We start from the raw sequence: 22,360 nt of genomic DNA, 5'->3' as shown, positions 1-22,360 counted from the left end.
AAACAATTACTAGCACTTATTAAACTTTTTCTAAAAATATTTATTTACATCTATTGAGTGATTATTTACATTAATAAATATTTTACAAACATAATTAAACAATTATAAAATTATAAAATAAAAAAAAAAAAAAAAAAAAAAAAAAAAAAAACCTAGCTTCCCAGCCTACCAACCATGGACGCCATCCCCATAGAGTTAGAGTGTTAAGATTTTCCTAAGTTTTGAATCTCGAATGCAAATGTTGTTTTGTCATTTGTGTATGATTTTGAGCCAAAATGGGGGGAATATCTCAATTTTAATCCGAAAATATCAAAATTTAGAATCATATTTTTCATTTCGATCTTTCTGAAATTATTTTGATCGGAATCGGAATGGTATATAAAATCACCGAAAAAAATTACAATTTTCGATCTAAATTTAGTTCCGAATATCTCTATGATTTTTTAATATATAATATAATTTTATGATATATTTTGTAATTTCATAATATAACTTATATTGTATTTTATATGCAATAAAACTGAAGGGTCAAGAAAATTAAAAAACCTTAGAAATGATTAATTGACATTATAAACTTTTTGTTGGCATTTTTTCTAATAAGAAAATATATTTTTTAATTTGTTGTTCCTACATGTGTTTTTATTTACTGTCTTTTGTCGAACTCACTTTTAGATTTTCTTGCATTTTCCCGCAAATTTCAAAGAAGATAAAAAGTATTTTGAACATTTCCATTATATTCGAATTTGGTATAAGAGTTTATAAACTAATGAAATTTTCAAAATTTTCGAAATTCCGTCGATTCTGAAATCGAAATGAATTTTTGCATCCGATTTTTGGAACGAAAATTGGAACCCATTTTTTACTTCCGCAAAAATTAAAAATAATTTGTTTATATTTCCGATCCATTCCGTGTGATTTTGAACCGGCCCCTAACGATTGATATTATCTTTTTTAAGCTTCCCATTTTAGTTAATAAAATGAAAATTGTTTAAAAAATAAAATATCTTATGAGAAGTTGGACTTGTATGCATTGGACTGCACCCACCACCTGCAGGCTGCAGTGAAAGCCCAAAGCGCCAAGTCCTGAACGGAAAGTCTCTACGATCCAGTTTTATTTGTCATCATATCATAGATCTGAAAATCTGCATTCCCGATGTTTACAACAAACACAAATCTGCTCTGAATCAGTTCCAGTTTGACACACTCACTCACCGGAGAAAAAAAAAAAAAAAAATGGAACCGGACGCCAGCATCGAAACGAGTGGAATGATTCGTGTGGCGGTCCTCCCGATCGCGTCCATCCCTCCGCTTCTCTTCCGTGACTACGCTGCCATGCTCCTCCGCCATCACACTGTCTCCCTCAACTCCATCAGCTCCTTCTATACCGAGCACCAGAAATCTCCTTTTTCAAATCAGCCCTGGGAATCCGGCACCCTCCGCTTCAAATTCATACTCGGTGGATCACCACCTTCTCCCTGGGAGGATTTCCAGTCCAACCGCAAGGTCCTCGCCGTCATCGGCATTTCCCACTGTCCTTCCTCTCCCGATCTCGTCTCTGTTGCCAATCAATTCACTGCTGCTTGTAAGGGTTATTCTTCCTCACTCGTTCAGCGATGCTTCGCCTTCTGCCCAGGGGATTCGCAGGTTACTCTTCTTTTTTTTTTTTTTTACTATTGTCGTGATTGGTAACTTATAAGTAGTACATCTGTCTGCCTTGTCTCTATCAGATTATGATTAGTAGTATAGCCTTGCCCTTTACCACCATTCAATTTGTAATTAATGGGCATGACATTGCACAATTTGGTTTTTTGGATTGTCTTGCAGCTAGAAGATGAGAGTGTTAAGGGGAGTAACATAATTCTGTTTCCCCCTGCTGATCGGCAAACACAGGAATTCCATTTGCAAACAATGGTGCAAGATATTGCTGCCTCATTGTTGATGGAATTTGAGAAGTGGGTTCTCCAAGCAGAATCTGGTGGGACTATTTTGAAAACGCCTCTAGATTCGCAAGCCAGTCTGAGCTCAGAGGAGGTTTAAATTTTAGGTGTCCCAGAGATTTTGTTTATTTCTTTTACCATTAATATCTCTTGCTGCCTAACATATATTTCACTCTAATGCAGCTTTACCTATCTCATTGATCACAGGTGATTAAGGCAAAAAAACGGAGACTTGGTCGTGCACAGAAAACCATAGGAGATTACTGCTTGTTAGCTGGATCACCTGTTGATGCCAATGCTCATTATTCTACTGCATTGGAACTTACCAGATTGACTGCAGATTTTTTTTGGTATGCTGGGGCAATGGAGGGCAGCGTTTGTGCATTGCTGGTAAGCATGAAGTAAAATACATTCAAGTTTTTTCCGCATGACCCTCTAGGTATATTTATACTAATCCTGTCGATGCTGAGTTACATGAAGCAATTCAGTTTTCTGGCCTTTCAGTTTGTAACATACAACATGAATGTTGTCGATTTAACACAATGAACAAAATAAAATAACGTTTTCTTACTAAGCTTTGACATAGAGTTTAATTCTTCTCCTTTTATGTTGATCACCCCCTAGTGTATTATGTTTTGATATAGCTACACCAGGACAAATGAATCGAAATGCAAATAGTTTCTCAGTAACTCAATAATTTAGATATATAGCTTCAAATTTCCAAATTACAATTAACATACAAGGATGCTGGCTGTGTGGGTTATGTGAATTTTCTGGTTCTTAATATTTGTTGAAAAGGCTTTTGTGAGCGTGCACATATTTTTAATCTTAAATCTTTGCTTATTGCTGACAACTTGGAATCATCATCTTTTCTATTAGATGGATCGCATGGGCCAGAAGGACACAGTTTTGGAGGATGAAGTTAAGTATCGATACAACAGTGTCATTCTGCATTACAGGAAATCGTTTATACAAGATAATGCACAAAGGTATACTTATTTATGCTCCAGTAGTTTAATTTTGTTACACGTCTGCTGTTGATTTTTCACAATAATGCCATCTAGAATACTAATATAATCACAGCCTCGTTAACTCTTCCATAAGCTAGAGATCTTATATTATCCGACCCCAGTTTGCATTTATCTGACCAATTTAAAGGTTTGCCTCATCCATGTAACACAATTTTATGGTGCATTTTAATGAGAATATATTCTATACTGAATTGATTTGGTCTACTTACTTGGATCTGATAAATGATGATGAGATTTTACAATTTGTGGACTGTGAAGCAGTAAGATAGCTAGAAGCATAAAAGGTGTCTCTGCTTTTCATATACCTATAAAATAGATCTTGTTCCCAACTTCCCTGATTAGCTGCAGATTCTTGCCAAACTCAATGGTTGATTCTGGCATGATCTTTTCCTTCGGAGACTCATTTCTTTTTTTTGATTAGTTTCTCATAGATATGATCTTTGGACAGGGTTTCACCTTTAAGCTTTGAACTTGAGGCCACGTTAAAACTGGCAAGATTCCTCTGCAGGTACTCTTCTTATAAATATCCTCTGTCAAAATTAAAACAGGATTTCATCCATTTAGAGGTTATAAACTTTAAAACTAGAATATGTTTCCCTTTTCCACTGTATTCACTTGTGCAAGTATTTTCATAAGGCGGGAGCTGGCTAAGGATGTTGTAGAGTTGTTGACAGCTGCTGCTGATGGAGCAACATCCTTGATTGATGCCAGTGACAAGCTTGTAGTATATGTTGAAATTGCTCGCCTTTTTGGTGCACTTGGTTATCATCGAAAAGCTGCCTTTTTCTCAAGGCAGGTAGCGCAGTTGTACTTGCAACAGGATAATAAATTTGCTGCTATCAGCGCAATGCAAGTCTTGGCAATGACAACAAAAGCTTATCGTGTCCAAAGTCGAGCATCTAGCGAACCTTCTAATGTGAGTTATTCAACACCCTGGGTACTGTATAATTCCAGTTACTGACTTGCACTTTCCCTTTTGTATGCTTTGGGACCTAGGACACTAAATAAGGATGGGATGTCTACAATAATTGTTCAAAATTGCTCTAAAGATAACACTAATAAAGTAGGAATTGGAATTTTGGGTAAGACTCAGATATTTCATGAATGATGATGGATGTCTCCGTGACACTAATGGGGTCACGCATGCGGTTATGTGTGAATTTTGAAATGCGATTTTCATTTTATTATGACAGAAACTTACCAGTCTCATCTTTGGATCAGGAATGTCATATCATTTAAATTAACCACCCTCTTATTTGCCATTAGATGATAATATCCCAGGATGACCTGAACATATCTAAATGTAATTATGGCCTACAAAATTGCATCAGTTGGAGAAGCATGCAGAATACTTTTTGCATGCAATGCATATGTGCGTTTCCACCTTTTATCAAATGCTTTCATATCCTTGGCGAGTTGTATCCACTCACTGGAAAAAAAAAATGTTAATTCTTACATGGCGGCATTATTTCTGACCCTTGTCCTCCACCGATGCCTGTGCTTTTGAGGTGGTAGTCATCATATGAGACACATCTCTAGTTACCAATTGCATAGCTCATTAGTCTTTAAAAGTTAGAATCTGATTCTTGTTATGATTTTGATTTGTGTGGATGATAGAATAGCTAAATGTTACCCTCGTTTTGTAAAGGATGCTGGACAAACTTATGCCGATGGAGGAAAAATTCATCATCACTCGATAATCTCCTTGTTTGAGTCACAATGGAGCACCCTGCAGATGGTTGTGCTGCGAGAAATTCTTCTTTCTGCTGTCCGTGCCGGGGATCCTCTTGCTGCTTGGAGTGCAGCTGCACGTCTACTTAGGTCTTATTATCCTCTAATTACACCTGCTGGGCAAAATGGCCTCGCCACTACACTTGCAAAATCAGCCGTGAGGCTTCCTTTGGGAACTCGATGTGGTGATCCAGCTCTGCCCTTCATAAGGTATTCTACAAGATGTTTTGCTTTCTGATTTTTCCATGAGATAAATTTATGTCAAGCTGAGTCCAATTGGCATTTTTTTTTTCTGCTGAACTTAGTCTTGTATCATGGAATTGCATGTGGATACATGTCTCTGGACTTGGACAGGTTCGCTAGGCTATGTTTACTTGTACCTTCAAGTCTGGATTTATAGTTCGTGTATATATGAACAGATTCATGACTACAGCATTGTTCACAATGAACGTCATAATATATGCACATGTACCTTTGCGTTGTATGTCGGCTAAGGGCATCACTTACAACCTTCGAAGGGGCTCTCCTTAACTCCATTCATTAGTATCTGGTTCTGAATAATACATACTTTGGTTTAGGTTGAAGTAATATCATACAGTGTTAACATTATTTTTTTTCTCAAAAACATCTGTGTTTCTGTTAATATGCTGTAGGTTGCATTCATTTCCTTCACACTCAGCACAAATGGACATTATCAAACGCAATCTGGCTAGAGAAGACTGGTGGATGGGATCTGCTCCTTTAGGGCCATTCATTTATACTCCATTCAGCAAAGGAGAACCAAGTAATAGTAATAAGCAGGAGCTAACATGGGTTGTCGGTGAACCAGTCCAAGTGCTGGTGGAATTAGCAAATCCCTGTGGCTTTGAGGTGATGGTTGATAGCATCTATTTGTCTGTGCATTCCAAAAACCTTGATGCATTTCCTGTAAGTGTCAATCTCCCGGCCAATTCTTCAAAGGTGATCACGTTATCTGGAATCCCAACCAAAGAGGGTCCAGTTTCTGTTCCTGGATGTGTTGTTCACTGTTTTGGCGTCATCACTGAGCATTTTTTCAAGGAGGTTGACAATCTGCTTATTGGGGCAACTCAAGGGCTTGTGCTTTCTGACCCTTTCCGGAGTTGTGGTGCGGCGAAGTTAAAGAATACACCTATACCTAATATTTCAGTGGTACCGCCACTGCCATTGTTAGTATCACATGTTGTAGGTGGTGATGGATCCGTTATGTTATATGAAGGTGAGATACGAAATGTGTGGATTAGTTTGGCCAATGCAGGCACTGTTCCTGTTGAGCAAGCACACATATCGTTGTCAGGCAAAAACCAAGACTCTGTTGTATCAGTTGCTTCTGAAACTCTGAAGTCGGCCCTCCCTTTGAAACCTGGGGCAGAGGTGACAATATGTGTAACCTTAAAAGCCTGGCAGCTTGGCCTATCAGATCCTGATGCTGCTGCCAGCAAGGGTGTCCCTGGAACCTCAGGGAAACAAGTTAGAGATGGCAGCAGCCCAGTGCTGTTGATCCACTATGCAGGTATTTCTTCAAGAGGGTATAAAGGTCATTGCTTGTACGTCATAGTTTATTGTTGTTTTGGAATTACTTCTCTTAGATCATTCTAGAGTGCATGCCTTGGTAATGTCCTGTAACTCTCAGTCCTTGTCCTCCATAAATCAGGTCCTTAGAGCTTATTTTACCGCTTAGAGTAGCTTTATAGTTGAGCAAAGGAAGAAGTTACAGAGATAGAAGATTGCTTTGCACATTGTAGTGAATTTTTTTACTTACGCAGACTTAAAAATGGATGAATTAATGATTTTCATATTTGTCTTGTTAGGTCCACTGACAAATTCTGGAGACTCTCAAACAGAGTTTCTTCCAACTCCTGGGAGACGTCTGGTCATTCCCTTAAACATATGTGTTCTGCAGGGTTTGTCTTTTGTGAAAGCTCGTTTGCTATCAATGGAAATTCCAGCTTGTGTTGGTGATACTTACACCAAGCTAGTACAGTCAGGAAGTGATGGTACTGAGCATGCCAATGATTCTGAAAGACAAACTGACAGGTTCATGAAACTTGATCCTTACAGGGGAAGTTGGGGGCTGCGCTTACTTGAATTAGAATTGTCTAATCCAACTGATGTTATCTTTGAGACTAGCGTTTCAGTTGACATGGACAATTCTAACAAGGAAAGCTTTTCCAATTGTACGTCTGCAGAATTTGGTGATCCAAAAACAAGGATTGACAGGAATTATACTGCTAGAGTGCTAATACCGCTTGAACATTTTAAGTTACCTGTTCTTGATGGCTCCTTTCTCGTCAAGGATTCTCAAAGTAATGGAACTGCTGGTGGTCGAAGTTCTAGCTTCTCAGAAAAGAATATTAAGACCGAGCTGAATGCATCCATTAAGAATTTGATTTCCAGAATTAAAGTCAGGTGGCAATCTGGACGAAGCAGTTCAGGAGAACTAGATATCAAGGATGCAATACAGGCTGCTCTCCAGGCATCTGTTCTGGACGTGCTACTGCCGGATCCACTGACTTTTGGCTTTAGGCTTGCTAAAAGTACTTCAGACCTTTCTACTATGAAACAAAATTCACCAAAAAAGACTGACATGGTGAATTCTTGCGGCACCGAAGGTTCCATTGTGGCGCATGACATGACAGCAATGGAAGTGCTGGTACGCAACAATACCAAGGGAGCCATTAGGATTAATCTTAGTGTCACATGCAAAGATGTGGCTGGGGAGAACTGCATCGAGGGCGACAAGGCAACTGTTCTATGGGAAGGTGCTAACAACATATAATCATTTGTCGTGTCATAATTATCTGTTTGTGTTAATATGTATGGCTTCTCCGTCTTCTAGTATCCCACCTGCCATTTTGGTTTTATACTGCTGCCTCACGGAATAGGAAATCTCAGTTTTTTTTATTTTAGTTTATTTACTTATGATAGAATACTCTATTACTTCCCCATTAACCTCCAAATCTAAGGATTGCGTGTTATTCGTGTTTATATTTCAGGTGTATTGACTGGTATTACCATGGAGGTTCCTCCTCTTCAAGAAATTAGGCATATTTTTTCTTTATATTTCCTGATCCCAGGAGAATACACAATGGCTGCTGCTGCTGTGATCAAAGATGCTAATGAAGTCCTTAGAGCTCGAGCGAGAACTAATTCATTTGACGACCCAATCTTTTGCCGTGGACCACCATTTCGTGTACGAGTGAACGGGACTGCTTGATTTTGTGTTATGTTGTGTTGTGTTCTGTTGGTTAAAATGAGGTGAATGCTAAACCTGTTTGCCTTGTCTGAATTAATTATATTCACTTGCTTATCTGAAGTTTAAGGGATTATGATTTCTGGATACAAAGTAAATCGTGATTCTGCGTTTTAAATTGGAGGCCATTCGTATTCCTTGCAAAGATTGATTGAACATATATTTGTCTGTGAAGGTAAATGGTTCCCACTTTTGCCAGCATATGCTAATGTTGATAAACATGGAAATGCAAAATACATAGAGTGGAAATCATGTTTTTATCATTGTTTACTGATATGAACATTTAATCTTATTCATGTTTACTCTGTAATAATATGACATGTACAGAAGTTTGAAAATTGACATATCATCCATCCATCCATCCATCATGCTTAAGTAGTGCATGCCATTTGTGCGAGAAAAGCAGCTTCTCACTGTTTGTTACTGATGATGATTGAATAAATAGCCTTCAATTTAACTTGACAACCTTTATATATATGTGTGTTTGTGTGTGTGTGTAATGTGTAAAATCAACATCACAGAAGAGCAAAAACATGGCATGCATAATTGCATATACATAAACTAATGTTGTTTGGATTCTTGCTTTTTAACTTTGTCAGTATCATATGTCATGTCCTGAGTGTGTGTGTATGTGTGTGCCTGCCTTGAAAGATTAAAAAAGAAATAGTAGTGGAATAGTGTTGTTTTGCAGACAATTGTTGTATTGCATTTGTATATGTGCAGTGAGGTTGGTCATTGCTCATTGCTGTACTACTGAATAGAGAGAGAGAGAGAGAGAGAGAGAGAGAGAGAGAGAGAGAGAGAGAGAGAGAGAGAGAGAGAGCAATGAATTCACTTTGATGCTAAAGAGAGTAAAAAGGTTGCAATGTAATGTGATGTGATATATTATAATTCAGTACTCCTGTTGTAGAAATTTCTGTCTGTCTTGCAGAGAGAGAGAGAGAGAGAGAGAGAGAGAGAGAGAGAGAGAGGATGATGATTGATAATTAATTATGGTGCTTGGTGCAGAGTTACTGTAAGTAAGCACGTATGTATGTATGTATGTATGTATGTATGTATGTATTGGGGGGGGGGATTGTGGGCACAACATAACATACATTTAAGGGTAAATTACAAACACCCCCCTGAGGTATGACCAAATTACAAAAACACCCCTCTTGTTTGGATAATTACAACCACCCCCTCAACTCATCAAATTTAGTGGAATCTTCGATTTATATGGAATATTATCACTTTTGTACCCGTTTTATCCTATTCAAACTCTACATTATGAAGCAAGATAACCATAATATGTGATTTTTAGCTTGTATATATCAGTTTGTGGTGCATCGAAAACTGTATTTTTTACACAAAGAGTACAAACTAGAGCACATTTCAGGGAATGTAGATGACTATGTTGAATTTGGCACCATAACGGTAAGAAAAAATCATAGTTGAGGGGGGTCGATGTAATTATCCAAACAAGAGGGGGGTTTTTGTAATTTAACCATACCTCAGGGGGTGTTTGTAATTTACCCTACATTTAAACATTAAGATTAGACAATACATTAATTAGAGGAGGAGGATATGTGATTCATAAGTGGGTTTGGTGGTGGTCCTAAAAAGAAATCGTGTGTGTGTGTGTGTAATTTGTATGAGTGGTTTTGTGGTCCATTGTTGTATGAATAGTGAATACAAACCCCAACTTCTTCTTTCTTTGTGGTCCATGCTTTCTTTCTGTGGGCCATCTTTACATACATCAAATGAGTTTTCGAGACCACAACCTTATCTTTACATTACCCTTCTTCTGATTTTTTTTCGCATCCCCACTTGTTATTCTCCTATCCTTTTTTTTTTCTTTTCATTTCACCTTTTTATTCCTTTTTTTTTTCTTCAATTTTCCAAATTGTTTCATGTGAATACAATGATGTTGTGATAAAGTCCTCATTAATTCAGTAATTGCTTGTACAATAATAACAACAACCATTCAATAAGTGTGGGCTACATCTCTCGTGATTTGCAGAAGAAAACCAAAGTTTATTCAATTCAATACACTTGTACCAAAAGACGAAATCTCTTGACCCGTCAACTAATTGAGGAATGTAAGTCATGGTGACTCAATAGCCCGTGAAGGTCGCGGAACCGGAGGAGTTTATTCAATACACTTGTACGAAAAAAAGACACTTATATGTATGTATGATGGATAAGGCAATAACATAATCCAAGGTGAAACAACAAACACAAAACGTAGACTTGATAAATAATTAGAACAAAAACAAAATATTTGTCTCACTTCGCCTATATTTAAGAAATAGTTAATACACTTTGTTTCTTTCTTTCCACTTTCCACTTGTAGATCATACCCAAAGTTCACGGCCCACATCACACCCCACCCACCTTTTTATTTCTTCATCTACTAGTACTAGTACTATAGACAAGGAGGAGAAAAATGAGTAACAAATCCATGGGCACACTTAACCGGCCTTGATATATATATATATATATTTTTTTTTAATCGGCTATTGGGCACCTAACTACATTTATATGTGGTTCTTAGATGATGATTTTGGATCATACTGAATTATGTTTATTGAATTTACACAATAATATTAATATCAATACTATTATGACGTTAATAATTTGGTTAGAATTTGAGGTGTATGTATCATGTATGGAGTGCATCAGTGCAGTGCAGGGTAGGGTGGGTGGCCTGGCCGTCGTATAAATTTATATATTTATTTGTATAAATCTCTCTCTCTCTCTCACTCATCATGTCATGTGTCTCACTCTGCCGTTGACGTTCGTTTTCAGACCCAAACAAATCAAATCAGTTTACCATTCATTATAATTTATACCCACCACTACCACGACGACGACGACGACCATATGTATTGTATTGTTGATGATGACGAATTGACGATCAATAAGCATACATATACTTGTTGAAGAAGAAGACCAAAAAACATCACTGCGCGATGGCCTTCCCCAACCATTTATCTGATGAAGAAGAAATCCCTCTGCAGCATTTCTCCGAACACCACTTACCCCTTAATTCTTCTACCCTTTTACGCACCGACAACAAGCCCTCCTCCACCCCTACCTGGCTCAACCCCGCCCGCCACTTCTCCTCTCCCCCCGACGACTCTAATTTCCTCAATCTTCACACCACCCACCCCTCCTCTTCCTCCACCCCCACCGATCAGTGGCTTCTGCACCCACCTCCCACCGATATCGACGCCATGGCCTCCGCCATCTCTCATCAATCACCCGACTTGCACAATCATTCTAGTTTTGGTGATGTAGCGGTCAATTGGCAAACTGCCAGGTATAAAACCCAGATTCTGTCCCATCCTCTCTACGAGCAGCTTCTATCTGCACATGTGGCTTGCTTGCGTATTGCCACCCCTGTCGATCAGCTCTCAAGGATAGATGGTCAGCTCGCCCACTCCCAGCAAGTTGTTGCAAAGTACTCCGCCCTCGGGCATGGAAATCTTGGTGACGATAAAGACCTTGATCAATTTATGGTAAACGACTTTTTTTCGTTTCTTCTGATACTTGTTGCTTTTCTTTACAACATCTTCTTGAATAGTCCTCAAGAATTTTAAGTTTCCATGTATTGAAAATGCAGTGCTTTAGTTTTGGGCCGAGTTACTTTCTCGCACATGATTCTCTTCTTATTAATATCAGTAGATTCCTCAGAAACTCTTTGAAAGTGGGAATTCAGAAAGGGATTATATCATAGTGTGTGAAAATTTGGAGACTTCATTAATCACTAATAAAGTTCTTGAACAACGTGCACACATAGAAACTTAAGTACAGGCAGATTTTTTTCTCAGCTTTAATTCATGGGAGGATCAGGTATGAGACAGATAATGGATATTATGCCAGTGAACTAGAGGAGAATATTCCTCAATATTGTTCTTCATTTTTCGTTGGGGACAAAAAGGAAATTATCTTGGCTTGATTTGGCAAAATAATCTAATCTATGTTCTCACTCTTGTTGTTGTTGTAGTTAATGTCTCCAATTCTCCATTATTATTGTTGTTATTACTTATTAGTGTTGGTATTAGCTATCCCATTGTGTGTTTTCTGAATGTTGAACTTTTCCTAGAAGATATTTTCTGTTGAGTTTTTGTATCTTTAACTTCAGAGAAAGAACTGGGATTAGGTTTTCCGCCTGGAGGACATAGTTAATGTTCCTTTGAAGAGATAGTGAATAATCTCTTTCCAAATTTGAAGACATCTTCTAATGTTATTTCTTCCTAATATGCAGACACATTACGTACTATTGCTATGTTCATTTAAAGAGCAACTGCAGCAGCATGTGCGTGTTCATGCAATGGAAGCAGTTATGGCTTGCTGGGAGATTGAGCAATCCTTACAAAGTTTAACAGGTAATATTTCATTTTTGTTCCTCCTCTTACTGACTTCCAATAAGATGCCCTTTGTTCTCCTTAAAAAATGCTGGGTTCATGTTTAAAAACTTGTCTATAATACATTCAACCAGCTATTGAGAGAAGTCAGATATTGGCTTGATAGTCCATGCCTCTATTCTGTCACCTCCTACATATGAATTAAACAATCACCTTACTGCATCACACTTAATTTTGCAAATTCAGGTTTGAGTTGAAACAGATTATCATTCAGTTGTACGTGCTAGTGAAGAGAACTTGTCTGGCGTGTGGACGATTAATGTCTGTTTTTATTTTTATTTTTATTTGTTCAAATGTTGAACTAATTTGAAATGTTGGAAAATACATAAAAAGAAATAAGTTGATAAATACTATAGTTCTTATATCAGAGAAGTATGTGATTAAATAAAAATTAAGAGAGTATCTAACATTTATTGTGGTACTTGGGGTATATCATATTTCGAAGATTGAGGTTAATTGATTTATTTATATAACATTTGTAGAGTAGTTTATAAAAGGTAAAGTAGATGGTATTGTTGAGCAGGAGTTTCACCAGGAGAAGGGACAGGGGCGACAATGTCTGATGAAGAAGATGATGATGAGCAAGTAGATAGCGACGGACACTTGTTCGATATGGGTGGTGGTGGTCATGACTCCATGGGTTTTGGTCCTTTAATTCTTACCGACAGTGAGAAATCTTTGATGGAGCGTGTAAGGCAGGAGCTGAAGCATGAATTGAAAAACGTATGCATGCATTGACTCTGGTTACAGATCGAATCGTTTTTGTTTTCACTGCATAATATATGGAATTTAAAGTAAGCAATAACTAAATAAAGTTGTTCATTTTATGTTTGTTTTGGAAAAACAGGGTTACAAGGAGAAACTTGTAGACATTAGGGAGGAAATATTACGCAAGAGAAGGGCAGGGAAACTACCTGGTGATACCACCTCAGTCTTGAAAGCCTGGTGGCAATCTCACTCCAAGTGGCCATACCCAACTGTTAGTACTAACTCGATTAATTACATTTTGTATTATTTGAATTTGAAATGGGGAAAGCGAATAATCCATTCCTGTTGGGTAAAACGTAAATAATGTATCCCAGGAGGAGGATAAGGCGAGGTTGGTGGAAGAAACAGGATTGCAACTAAAACAGATAAATAATTGGTTCATCAATCAAAGGAAGAGGAAGTGGCACAGCAATTCCTCCTCTTCCACAGCCTCGAAAAGCAAACGCAAAAGGTAACACACACAACTCGTCATCAACATATGTTAATTGTATATATATTATTTTCTTTGAGAAGTTATACATACATGCAGAGTTTGAGAAAGCTTTCCACTTATTTTAGTGGGAAATAAGTAATAATGCAGGTGAAAACAGTAACAATTGTGACGTGTAAGAGAAATTACCTAGGTAATCAGTAACAATTGCGACGTGTAAGAGAAATTACCTAGGTAATAGCTGTGCTGATGCTGCTTGTGCTTCCACATTTTTCATACACAAACAAATGTCGAATAGGCTGAGAAGCTGCTAAAGCGATCGGAGGAAGAGGAGAGCATCAACTTTATATATATATATATGTAATATATGAGGGTGATTTTATTTAATCTCCTGGTAGAAGAGGGCTTCCTACATAATTTGCTGTTTGCTCCAGATAGGAGACTAAGTATTTGTCTGTGTGTACTGTGTATATATATTTATTTATACAAATGGCAACAGCTTAATTATGATGCAATGTTGCTGCATCAAAGACCAATACAAAGTTTTAGGTGGATATTTATTTGTCATATTTAATACTTTGGATAGTTTTTGAAATATATCAAAAATGAGGCATTGTGTTAGGATTGACGCTGCAGAGTTGAGTTGAAACTTGAAAGATTGATTTGCTCTGTTGATCAACTGTGGTATAAAGATGATGGGGTCAGTTCGGCACCGAGTGGGCCGAACTCCCCATCTCCACAACAGTTGGGCCGAAATCTCCTTAATGGGCCAATAACCAATAATTGGGAAAACTGAGCCCAAGGCTAATAATTTGGGCGGTAGTGTGAGCTTTTCCGGCGGTCAATGGAATATGGTTCGAAAAAAGGTCTTGATGGTGCAAATTTTTCGAGTTAAGGCGTTGAGTTTCTTAGATCTTAGAGGAAGCCCCGCCAAAGGAGACATTGGGGATTGTTGAGTTTCTTAGATCTTAGAGGAAGCCCCGCCAAAGGAGACATCGGGGACTGAGGTCGGGAAACAACAAAGGCGAAGAGTCGACGCGTGGAGGGTGCAAACTCCGAAATTTTTACCGTAGCATCCAAATGTCTGCAGGATTTGATCGATCAACACATCACCACCCTCAAGGCGAAGGAAAAGAAACTAGCCAAACAAAAGGAGGGATCCCAAAGAGTTGAGAAATAACTGACAACAGGATCATGTGTCCGAGGATCATGTGTCCTGGGTAGTGGAAACCGGAGATCCCAATCAACGAACTGAAGAAGAATACCTCAGCTAAAATCACGAAAAAAACAAGAGAATATGAGTCATTTGGAGCAGGAAAATGGGAAGATGCCCAGCGAATCAGGATATGCAAAGCGAACTTCAACAATTGAAGGAGCGAAGAAATCGCCCAAAAGAAATTCCGATGGGAAAGGGCATCCCAGCCTATTCGTTTTGCCAGCCCCTAGCAAGGAAGGTGGTAGCTCTCAGCCGATTTATCGATCTCCCGCGATTGGCGGAACGTAGTTTCCCATTATCTCGAGTTATAAGGAAAGGGAAAGAGTTCGAGTGGACCATGGAATATCAGTGGTCGTTCGAGGACCTTAAGCAACTCTTGACTATCCTACCACCATTGTCGACGGCCGAGGTAGGCGAAATACTCCACATGTACCTATCGGTTGGAGAAGCCTCAGTAAGGGGCTCAGTCCTAATCTGAGAAGTAAAGAAGAAACATCGACCAATATATTAGGTAAGCAAAAGTCTGCATGGCGTACTCGACGGTTGCAACCCTATTTCCTCTTGCATACTATAATTGTTCGGAACAATCAACCGTTGAGCAAACTCTTGGGGGAAGGAGTAACTTGAGGAAAAATGGTTACATCTAATTTTTATAAGATGTGTATATTAACAGCATTATCGTTTTATACACAGGAAGGATGAACCATTTTTATTTGAACTACCTCCTATGGCCTAAACTCTCATTTTCGACTTAATAGTTACCTTGTTCGATGTATAAATTTAATTAATAATTATTAATTTTCTCAAAACCCATGTCAACATAATTACCTTATTCATACGCAATTTAGCTTATAGATATGGTTTGTCACCCCCCCCCCCCTTGTAAATACATAGCTAGTTTCTTATATAAGTCATGAATGAATGAATGTAGTGGGGTGTGGTGTGGTTTTTTCGCTATTATGTATGACGTGCGGTTCATAATGTGAATATATATGAATTCTAATAACTAATAAATTGATTAATAATTAAGTTTTCATAATATCTATTATTTTTAATGGTTTTACGCACATATTTGATTGAATCTTCGGAAAAGACATATAAGCAAAGATTATAGTATAAGGTGGGTGATAAGGTAGTTAATAATAAGGAAAAAAAAATACATATATATAGTATGTAAAGGACATATATATAATTTGAAAGGAGGGAGTAGTAATTATTTATTTATTTATGTAGGGGGAGTAGTAAATTAGTTTTATTGAAATGAAGTCAGCAATAATTCCGGAGGCACGTTGTTGTCTAATCTAATCTTCATCTAACCCACAACACAAAATTTAAATCTGTCTTAACTTAATGAATTTATTGTAAATAAAATAGCTCTCACACTCTTTGGCCTGGTCTGGTCAACCACCAAACAGAAACCCGAAAAACAAAAGAAAAAAGATCGATCCAATTTTATTTTTGGGTGAGTTGACCGAGCTTCTCAGTTCCTCCGATGGGGTGCGGGAACTTGTTCTTCATATTGGTAATCACATGTTCGACAGCACTCATCACATACAGCATAATAATAATATCAGCAAATGCACCTCTGAAGCAAGATTTTCCAGACCCAACTTTGTTCAGCTCGGAACAACACATGATCATTATAAAGAACAAGAGCCAGACACGGCTTTTCCACACGGCTGTTACATCCTCTGACTCTGTGTACAACACGTGGCAGTGCAGGGTGATGTATTACTGGTTCCTCAAACAGAAAGATAAACCTAATTCTGCTATGGGAGGTTTCACCAGAATCTTGCATTCTGGGCAGCCCGATACATTCATGGAACAGATCCCCACTTTTGTTGCTCAGCCTCTCCCTTCTGGAATGGATCAGGTCATCTATGATTTATTATTCAATTATTGGATTTTTGGATTTACTTGTGATTAAAGAAGTACTGTTAAATTGTTAATATCATAGGTGGTTTTGAAGCTTGCTAAATTGGTTGTTATTAATCATGAGAAGAAAGTAATACGGAATGAATGAACATACTAGCTTGTAACTTACTTGCTTGCTGTATGGACTTACTTGTAAATACAGCATTATTTATTTATTACCTTATAGGCTCTTGCCTGAAAGAATGACGGACAACTTATTAATCTAGCTCCATTTGTTTTTCAGTAGCACTTAATAAAAGAGTGCACCGATTCGTCTGACATGTCGTCTTATTTAACAATTTCAGGGGTACATAGTCCTAAACAGACCTTGGGCATTTGTGCAGTGGCTTCAGCAAACACACATTGAAGAAGAGTAAACGAAATTCTGATTTTTTTTTTTTTTTTTGATATTTTGTTTTAACAACAATTATAACTTTCTTCATCTCAATCTTGTGTCTGCGTAGCTATATATTGATGTCTGAGCCGGACCACATTATGGTGAAGCCGATCCCAAATTTAGCTAGAGATGGGATGGGAGCTGCATTCCCTTTCTTTTATATTGAGCCTAAAAAGTACGAGTCTGTGCTAAGGAAGTTCTTCCCCGAGGAAAGAGGACCTATAACTAACATCGATCCCATTGGAAACTCCCCAGTCATTGTGGGGAAGGTATATATATATGTTCTCATGTTCAACTTATATTCTATTCTCACTTGATGTATATACGTATTAACTTATAGTCAGCATGAATATGTACTAGGATGCTCTAAAAAAGATAGCTCCAACTTGGATGAATGTTTCATTGTCAATGAAGAATGATGCTGAAGCAGATAAAGCTTTTGGATGGGTCCTTGAGATGTGAGCTAGAGATTCATTAATTATATGCATATTTCTTCGGAATATTTGGAGTTTATTTTTTGAACTTGATAATGTAGGTATGCATATGCTGTAGCATCAGCTTTACATGACGTGCCTAACATCTTGCACAAGGAATTCATGATTCAGGTCAGCCTAATTCTTTGCTTTTCTGGTGATTACATATAATTTAGTATGAGATACTCGATACTCGATACTCTCAATATAATTGTGTGATTATCATCATAACACGGTCTAATTAAGTTACATACATTGTGAAACTCCTGACAGCCCCCTTGGGATACAACAACAGACAAGACTTACATAATTCATTACACATACGGATGCGACTATGATCTGCAGGTAATGAATGTACTAGTAGTACCTAATGGAATATGATGTGTTTGATGTATACATACATATACATATACATATATATTTCAGGGTAAGTCGACATATGGAAAGGTTGGAGAGTGGAGATTTGACAAAAGATCATATCAGAATAGCTGGCCTTCTAGAAATCTATCTATGCCGCCTCTTGGTGTCCCTGAAAGTGTGGTATATATCATCTTCTTCTACTAACTTCTTTGATCATTGTTCTATTAGTATATTAATTGTTTTCCCCCATATATATACATATATACATATATATATTTGGAACATTGATGGATGAAGTTACAAAATTGCAGGTAACTTTGGTGAAAATGGTGAATGAAGCCACTGCAAATATCCCAGACTGGGGATCTTAGAACTAACCAAATGTTGTTTGTAACAAGTAATCGGGAAAACTAATGCTAATTGTTAGGAGTTGCTCTCTCATCGTTTATTTAATTAGGATTCTTCGAATGATTCTACGTACTACACACAGATACACACACACACACACACAAAAAAAGAGGGATGGATTATGTCCTGATGGCTTGTAAAGCTAACCTCTTTTGTACAATATACGAAAATCACTACTTAAAACTGTAAAATGAATGATGATGTTTTAATATTGAGTTCTGAATAGATATTGAGCATGCTTCCCTTTGTGACTTGTAAAGCTAATAATACAAAAGAATTTTCAACATATTTAATTATGAATCCAAATCACAATATCACATTCTTCATTGCCAGACGAGATCAACAACATTTATATATAAAACCAGGTTGAAATTGCTCCATTATATTAAATGTTTAACTACCTACTCCAGCAGTTTAGTTGATTATTCCAACTTTGAAAATTTCCAACCATCTACAATTCTCAATTCATATCTTATTATATATCTAATACATAATTCACCAGAAATCATATCATTCTACAAATCTAAAACTCTAAATCATCTAAATCATGTATAAAGTTGCAAAGGCATCACAGTACTTGGTGATCACCGGGGGATGGATCCCGGACATGAAAATCGCCAAGAAATCATGGATATTCCCCGGCCAATCCTGTACCGTCGTCGACGTATCTCCGGTCAACTACTCCTTCGAAGTGCAAGCCATGAGCGCAGAGAAGCTCCCCTTCATCCTCCCGGCAGTCTTCACCATCGGCCCCAGCACCGCCGACGAATCCAGCCTCATCAAATTTGCCAAACTCATCTCTCCTCACGACAAGCACTCACACCACGTTAAGGAGCTCGTCCAGGGAGTCATCGAGGGGGAGACACGTGTCCTCGCCGCTTCAATGACAATGGAGGAGATCTTCAAAGGTACCAAGGAGTTTAAGAAGGAGGTTTTCGAGAAAGTCCAGCTCGAATTGAACCAATTCGGGCTTCTGATCTACAACGCTAATGTCAAACAGCTTGTGGATGTCCCAGGCCATGAGTACTTCTCATATTTGGGCCAGAAAACTCAGATGGAAGCAGCCAATCAGGCCAAAATCGACGTGGCCGAGGCCAGGATGAAGGGGGCCATCGGCTCCAAGCTAAGGGATGGCCAAACCCTTCAAAACGCCGCCAAAATCGACGCAGAAACCAAAGTAATAGCAATACAAAGGCAGGGAGAAGGGGAGAAGGGGGAAATGAAAGTGAGGACTGAGGTCAAAGTCTACGAAAATCAACGTGAGGCTGAGGTGGCGGAGGCGAATGCTGAGCTGGCAAAAAAGAAGTCGATTTGGGCTAAGGAGGCCCAAGTTGCAGAGGTGGAGGCTAGAAAGGCGGTGGCAATGCGTGACGCAGAGCTGCAGAGGGAGGTTGAGAGGATGAATGCGCTGACTCAGACGGAGAAGCTCAAGGCAGAGTTTCTGAGCAAAGCCACAGTTGAATACGAAACTAAGGTGCAAGAGGCCAACTGGGAGCTCTACAAGAAACAAAAAGCTGCAGAAGCGTACCTATACGAGAAGGAGAAAGAGGCGGCGGCACAAAGGATGGCGGCAGAGGCTGAGTATTATAGGCGACAACAAGTGGTTGAAGGAGATTTTTATGCCAAGAAAAAGGAAGCAGAAGGGATGATAGCTTTGGCAGAAGCTCAGGGAACGTATATACGAACCATACTTGATGCATTTGGGGGTAATTATGGGGCCATGAGGGATTACTTACTCATCAATGGGGGGGTGTATCAAGAAATTGCTAAGATCAATGGTGAGGCTTTGCGTGGTTTGCAGCCAAAGATCAGCATTTGGACAAGCGGCGCTGGTGGAGAGAATGGCGGCGCTGGAGATAGTAGTGGGGCGGCGATGAAAGAAGTTGCTGGGGTTTACAAGATGTTGCCGCCACTGTTCAAGACAGTGCATGACCAAACTGGCATGCTCCCACCGGCATGGATGGGTACCATTACCCAACCAAATGAATGAAGATTGATGAATATATAAATAATACTTTAAATTGTTTGAGCAAAAATTGGTCTTTCGATTCGACAAGCTGTAATATTCAGACAAAGTTCTGGAAATAATTCATATACAAACAAAGTTTCTACCGACTTCACTAAAAAGAAAGCTTAATAGAAAATCAACTAATCTCCCAAATATTGGAGAATATAGGAATCAATGTATACATCCAGTAGATCAACTTTGCATAAAGAGAATATCAAATTCAATAATATTGGCATGTATTATAATGTTCAAAACATCTTTTAAACATTGCATACTACAAAAATGGAAGAAAACAAAAACCCAAAAAAGCTTTGCATGTTCGTTCAACAATTGCAAATCCCAAACAAAAATAATGAAATTCGAAAAACTAGTTAATAGAGGATAAAAAAATAGCCGGAGTAGAAAATTGAAAGGCCGCCAAGGCAAATATTCCAACAGAAAAAAGTCTAAACTCATCTTTCTCTAAGATTTGCAAAGATAATAAATAAATAGGTTGTTGGCTAAGCTCAGAAACCTGTGAAAGACTTCTTCCCTAGAGCAGAAGAAGAGCCAGCTGGTGACACCTTAAGAACATTAAACCTAACTGTTTTGGAGAGGGGTCTGCACTGGCCAATTGTGACACGGTCACCCTCTTTCACACGGAAGCATGGAGATACGTGAGCTGGGATATTTGAATGCCTCTTTTCATACCTATAAACAAAACCCATAAATCTTATTCAAAACATAAACTAGAAGGAAAAAACAACCCACAGCATTAATAATTACAAATACCTTTGATATTTCTTTACCCAATGAAAATAATCCTTCCGAACAATGATAGTTCTCATCATCTTAGCGCTATGGCAGGTTCCAGATATAATACGGCCTCTGATAGACACATTACCAGTGAATGGACATTTCTTGTCAATGTATGTGCCTAGAAAAGAGGACATTCAGTAATCAACAAACAAAACATCCATCGGCTTAAAAACATAAAAAAATATATCATCTGAAAATTAACCGAATTATAATTTTACCTAAATCCAAAGACTACAATGTACACCATCAAGTAAAAACAGACAACACTAACTACTGCCTAACATGCCATTTTAATTCCAGGTCATATTCGCATATATTATACAACAACAGGATAAAAGAGTACAAACAAAAAACACAAGGATTGTAAAAGTAATGAATACACAATTACAAATTTAAAAAAAATAAAAATAAATAGTACCTTCAATAGCCTCGCGAGGTGTCTTATAAATTAATCCGATGTTCTTCCAGTAACGGTTGCCCCCCTTTCCAGGTGTCTTCCCCTTCCCCGACTTCTTCGAGCTGTAGTAAAATCCAAATTTTAGTAATATATCATAGAAATCTAATTTAGTGTAGGCAAATGATTAGTTTATCTTACCAAAGGAAAACCTTGGGCTGCTTCAAGAAAGCCTTCTCTGTCTGAAAAACAACGAAAACTTCGCCTTGAATAAAAATCACCAGAAAATAAAAATATAGGAGCGTGGAATTATGGGATTACCTGTTCCGCCATCGCAGTTCCGTCCGACGAGCGTGAGAGTGGTGGATGGATACGGCGGACGCTGTTAAAACCCTAGCAACAAATTTTCTTCCAGACGAAACGCTTATGTCGTGCTTATATATATGTAAAAACATGATGTTAATTTACTATTTTGCCCTTATGCTATTTGATGTTTTGAACCCTTTATTTCTGGGTAGATATCATTCACCCCCTCTACTACAGCATTGCCACCCTTTTCTCCCATAAACAATAAAACTCGTTTCTAAACCCCCTTGACTCGACATTGACGCCCCCCCCCCCCCCCCGGAAACTTATTATTATTTTGTAGTATTTATTTAGGGCTTAATCCCACTTTGTACCCTTGAAATGGAGTCGTTTGGCACTTTGCACCCTTGAAAAATAATAATAGCACTTTACACCCTCAAACCACAGTAAATCATTCAAATGCATTCTTAATTGAATAATAAAGTAATTCATTTTTTATTAGTTTT

General features: G+C 38.1%; 5 protein-coding genes across 9 annotated transcripts; 4 read left to right on the top strand and 1 right to left on the bottom strand.

Moving 5' to 3' along the window:
- Positions 1-971: 971 nt before the first annotated feature.
- On the top strand, positions 972-8,088 carry TRS120 (transport protein TRS120). Its single transcript, XM_012988007.2, has 10 exons — positions 972-1,644; positions 1,825-2,031; positions 2,145-2,327; positions 2,817-2,926; positions 3,417-3,476; positions 3,605-3,884; positions 4,617-4,909; positions 5,353-6,230; positions 6,529-7,479; positions 7,714-8,088. The coding sequence occupies exons 1-10, from the start codon at positions 1,234-1,236 to the stop codon at positions 7,932-7,934; spliced, it is 3,594 nt and encodes a 1,197-aa protein (XP_012843461.2). The 5' UTR covers positions 972-1,233; the 3' UTR covers positions 7,935-8,088.
- Positions 8,089-10,470: 2,382 nt separating this feature from the next.
- Positions 10,471-14,201, top strand: LOC105963587 (homeobox protein knotted-1-like 3). Of its 5 annotated transcripts, none has more exons than XR_016031216.1 (7): positions 10,471-11,473; positions 12,223-12,343; positions 12,906-13,105; positions 13,230-13,361; positions 13,465-13,601; positions 13,709-13,773; positions 13,815-14,201. XR_016031216.1 is itself a non-coding variant. In XM_088818216.1 (7 exons), the coding sequence occupies exons 1-6, from the start codon at positions 10,925-10,927 to the stop codon at positions 13,757-13,759; spliced, it is 1,179 nt and encodes a 392-aa protein (XP_088674342.1). In that variant the 5' UTR covers positions 10,482-10,924; the 3' UTR covers positions 13,760-13,773; positions 13,815-14,201. The 5 variants fall into 5 exon arrangements, 3 of the variants coding, with proteins under 3 accessions (XP_088674342.1, XP_088674343.1, XP_012843459.2); XR_016031217.1 differs by having other exon boundaries at positions 10,482-11,473; positions 13,680-13,773; XM_088818216.1 differs by having other exon boundaries at positions 10,482-11,473; positions 13,720-13,773.
- A 1,852-nt stretch (positions 14,202-16,053) lies between these two features.
- LOC105963585 (hydroxyproline O-arabinosyltransferase 1) lies at positions 16,054-18,594 on the top strand. Its single transcript, XM_012988002.2, has 8 exons — positions 16,054-16,669; positions 17,016-17,083; positions 17,175-17,376; positions 17,468-17,565; positions 17,643-17,712; positions 17,854-17,925; positions 18,007-18,120; positions 18,252-18,594. Exons 1-8 carry the CDS (start codon positions 16,289-16,291, stop codon positions 18,309-18,311), a joined length of 1,065 nt encoding a protein of 354 aa, XP_012843456.2. The 5' UTR covers positions 16,054-16,288; the 3' UTR covers positions 18,312-18,594.
- A 185-nt stretch (positions 18,595-18,779) lies between these two features.
- LOC105963584 (flotillin-like protein 3) lies at positions 18,780-20,548 on the top strand. Its single transcript, XM_012988001.2, has one exon. It carries the CDS (start codon positions 18,896-18,898, stop codon positions 20,336-20,338), a length of 1,443 nt encoding a protein of 480 aa, XP_012843455.2. The 5' UTR covers positions 18,780-18,895; the 3' UTR covers positions 20,339-20,548.
- A 5-nt stretch (positions 20,549-20,553) lies between these two features.
- Positions 20,554-21,984, bottom strand: LOC105963586 (small ribosomal subunit protein uS17y). The gene is made up of 5 exons (XM_012988003.2): positions 21,870-21,984; positions 21,750-21,790; positions 21,573-21,673; positions 21,128-21,272; positions 20,554-21,046 (listed from the first exon to the last, which is right to left on the bottom strand). The coding sequence occupies exons 1-5, from the start codon at positions 21,879-21,881 to the stop codon at positions 20,863-20,865; spliced, it is 483 nt and encodes a 160-aa protein (XP_012843457.1). The 5' UTR covers positions 21,882-21,984; the 3' UTR covers positions 20,554-20,862.
- Between the last annotated feature and the right edge of the window lie 376 nt (positions 21,985-22,360).

The sequence above is a fragment of the Erythranthe guttata genome, chromosome 5, assembly GCF_056151865.1.
Source record: "Erythranthe guttata isolate IM_541 chromosome 5, IM_541, whole genome shotgun sequence".
In the NCBI taxonomy this organism is placed as follows: Eukaryota; Viridiplantae; Streptophyta; class Magnoliopsida; order Lamiales; family Phrymaceae; genus Erythranthe; species Erythranthe guttata.
This window is presented reverse-complemented; position numbering and strand designations above follow the sequence as displayed.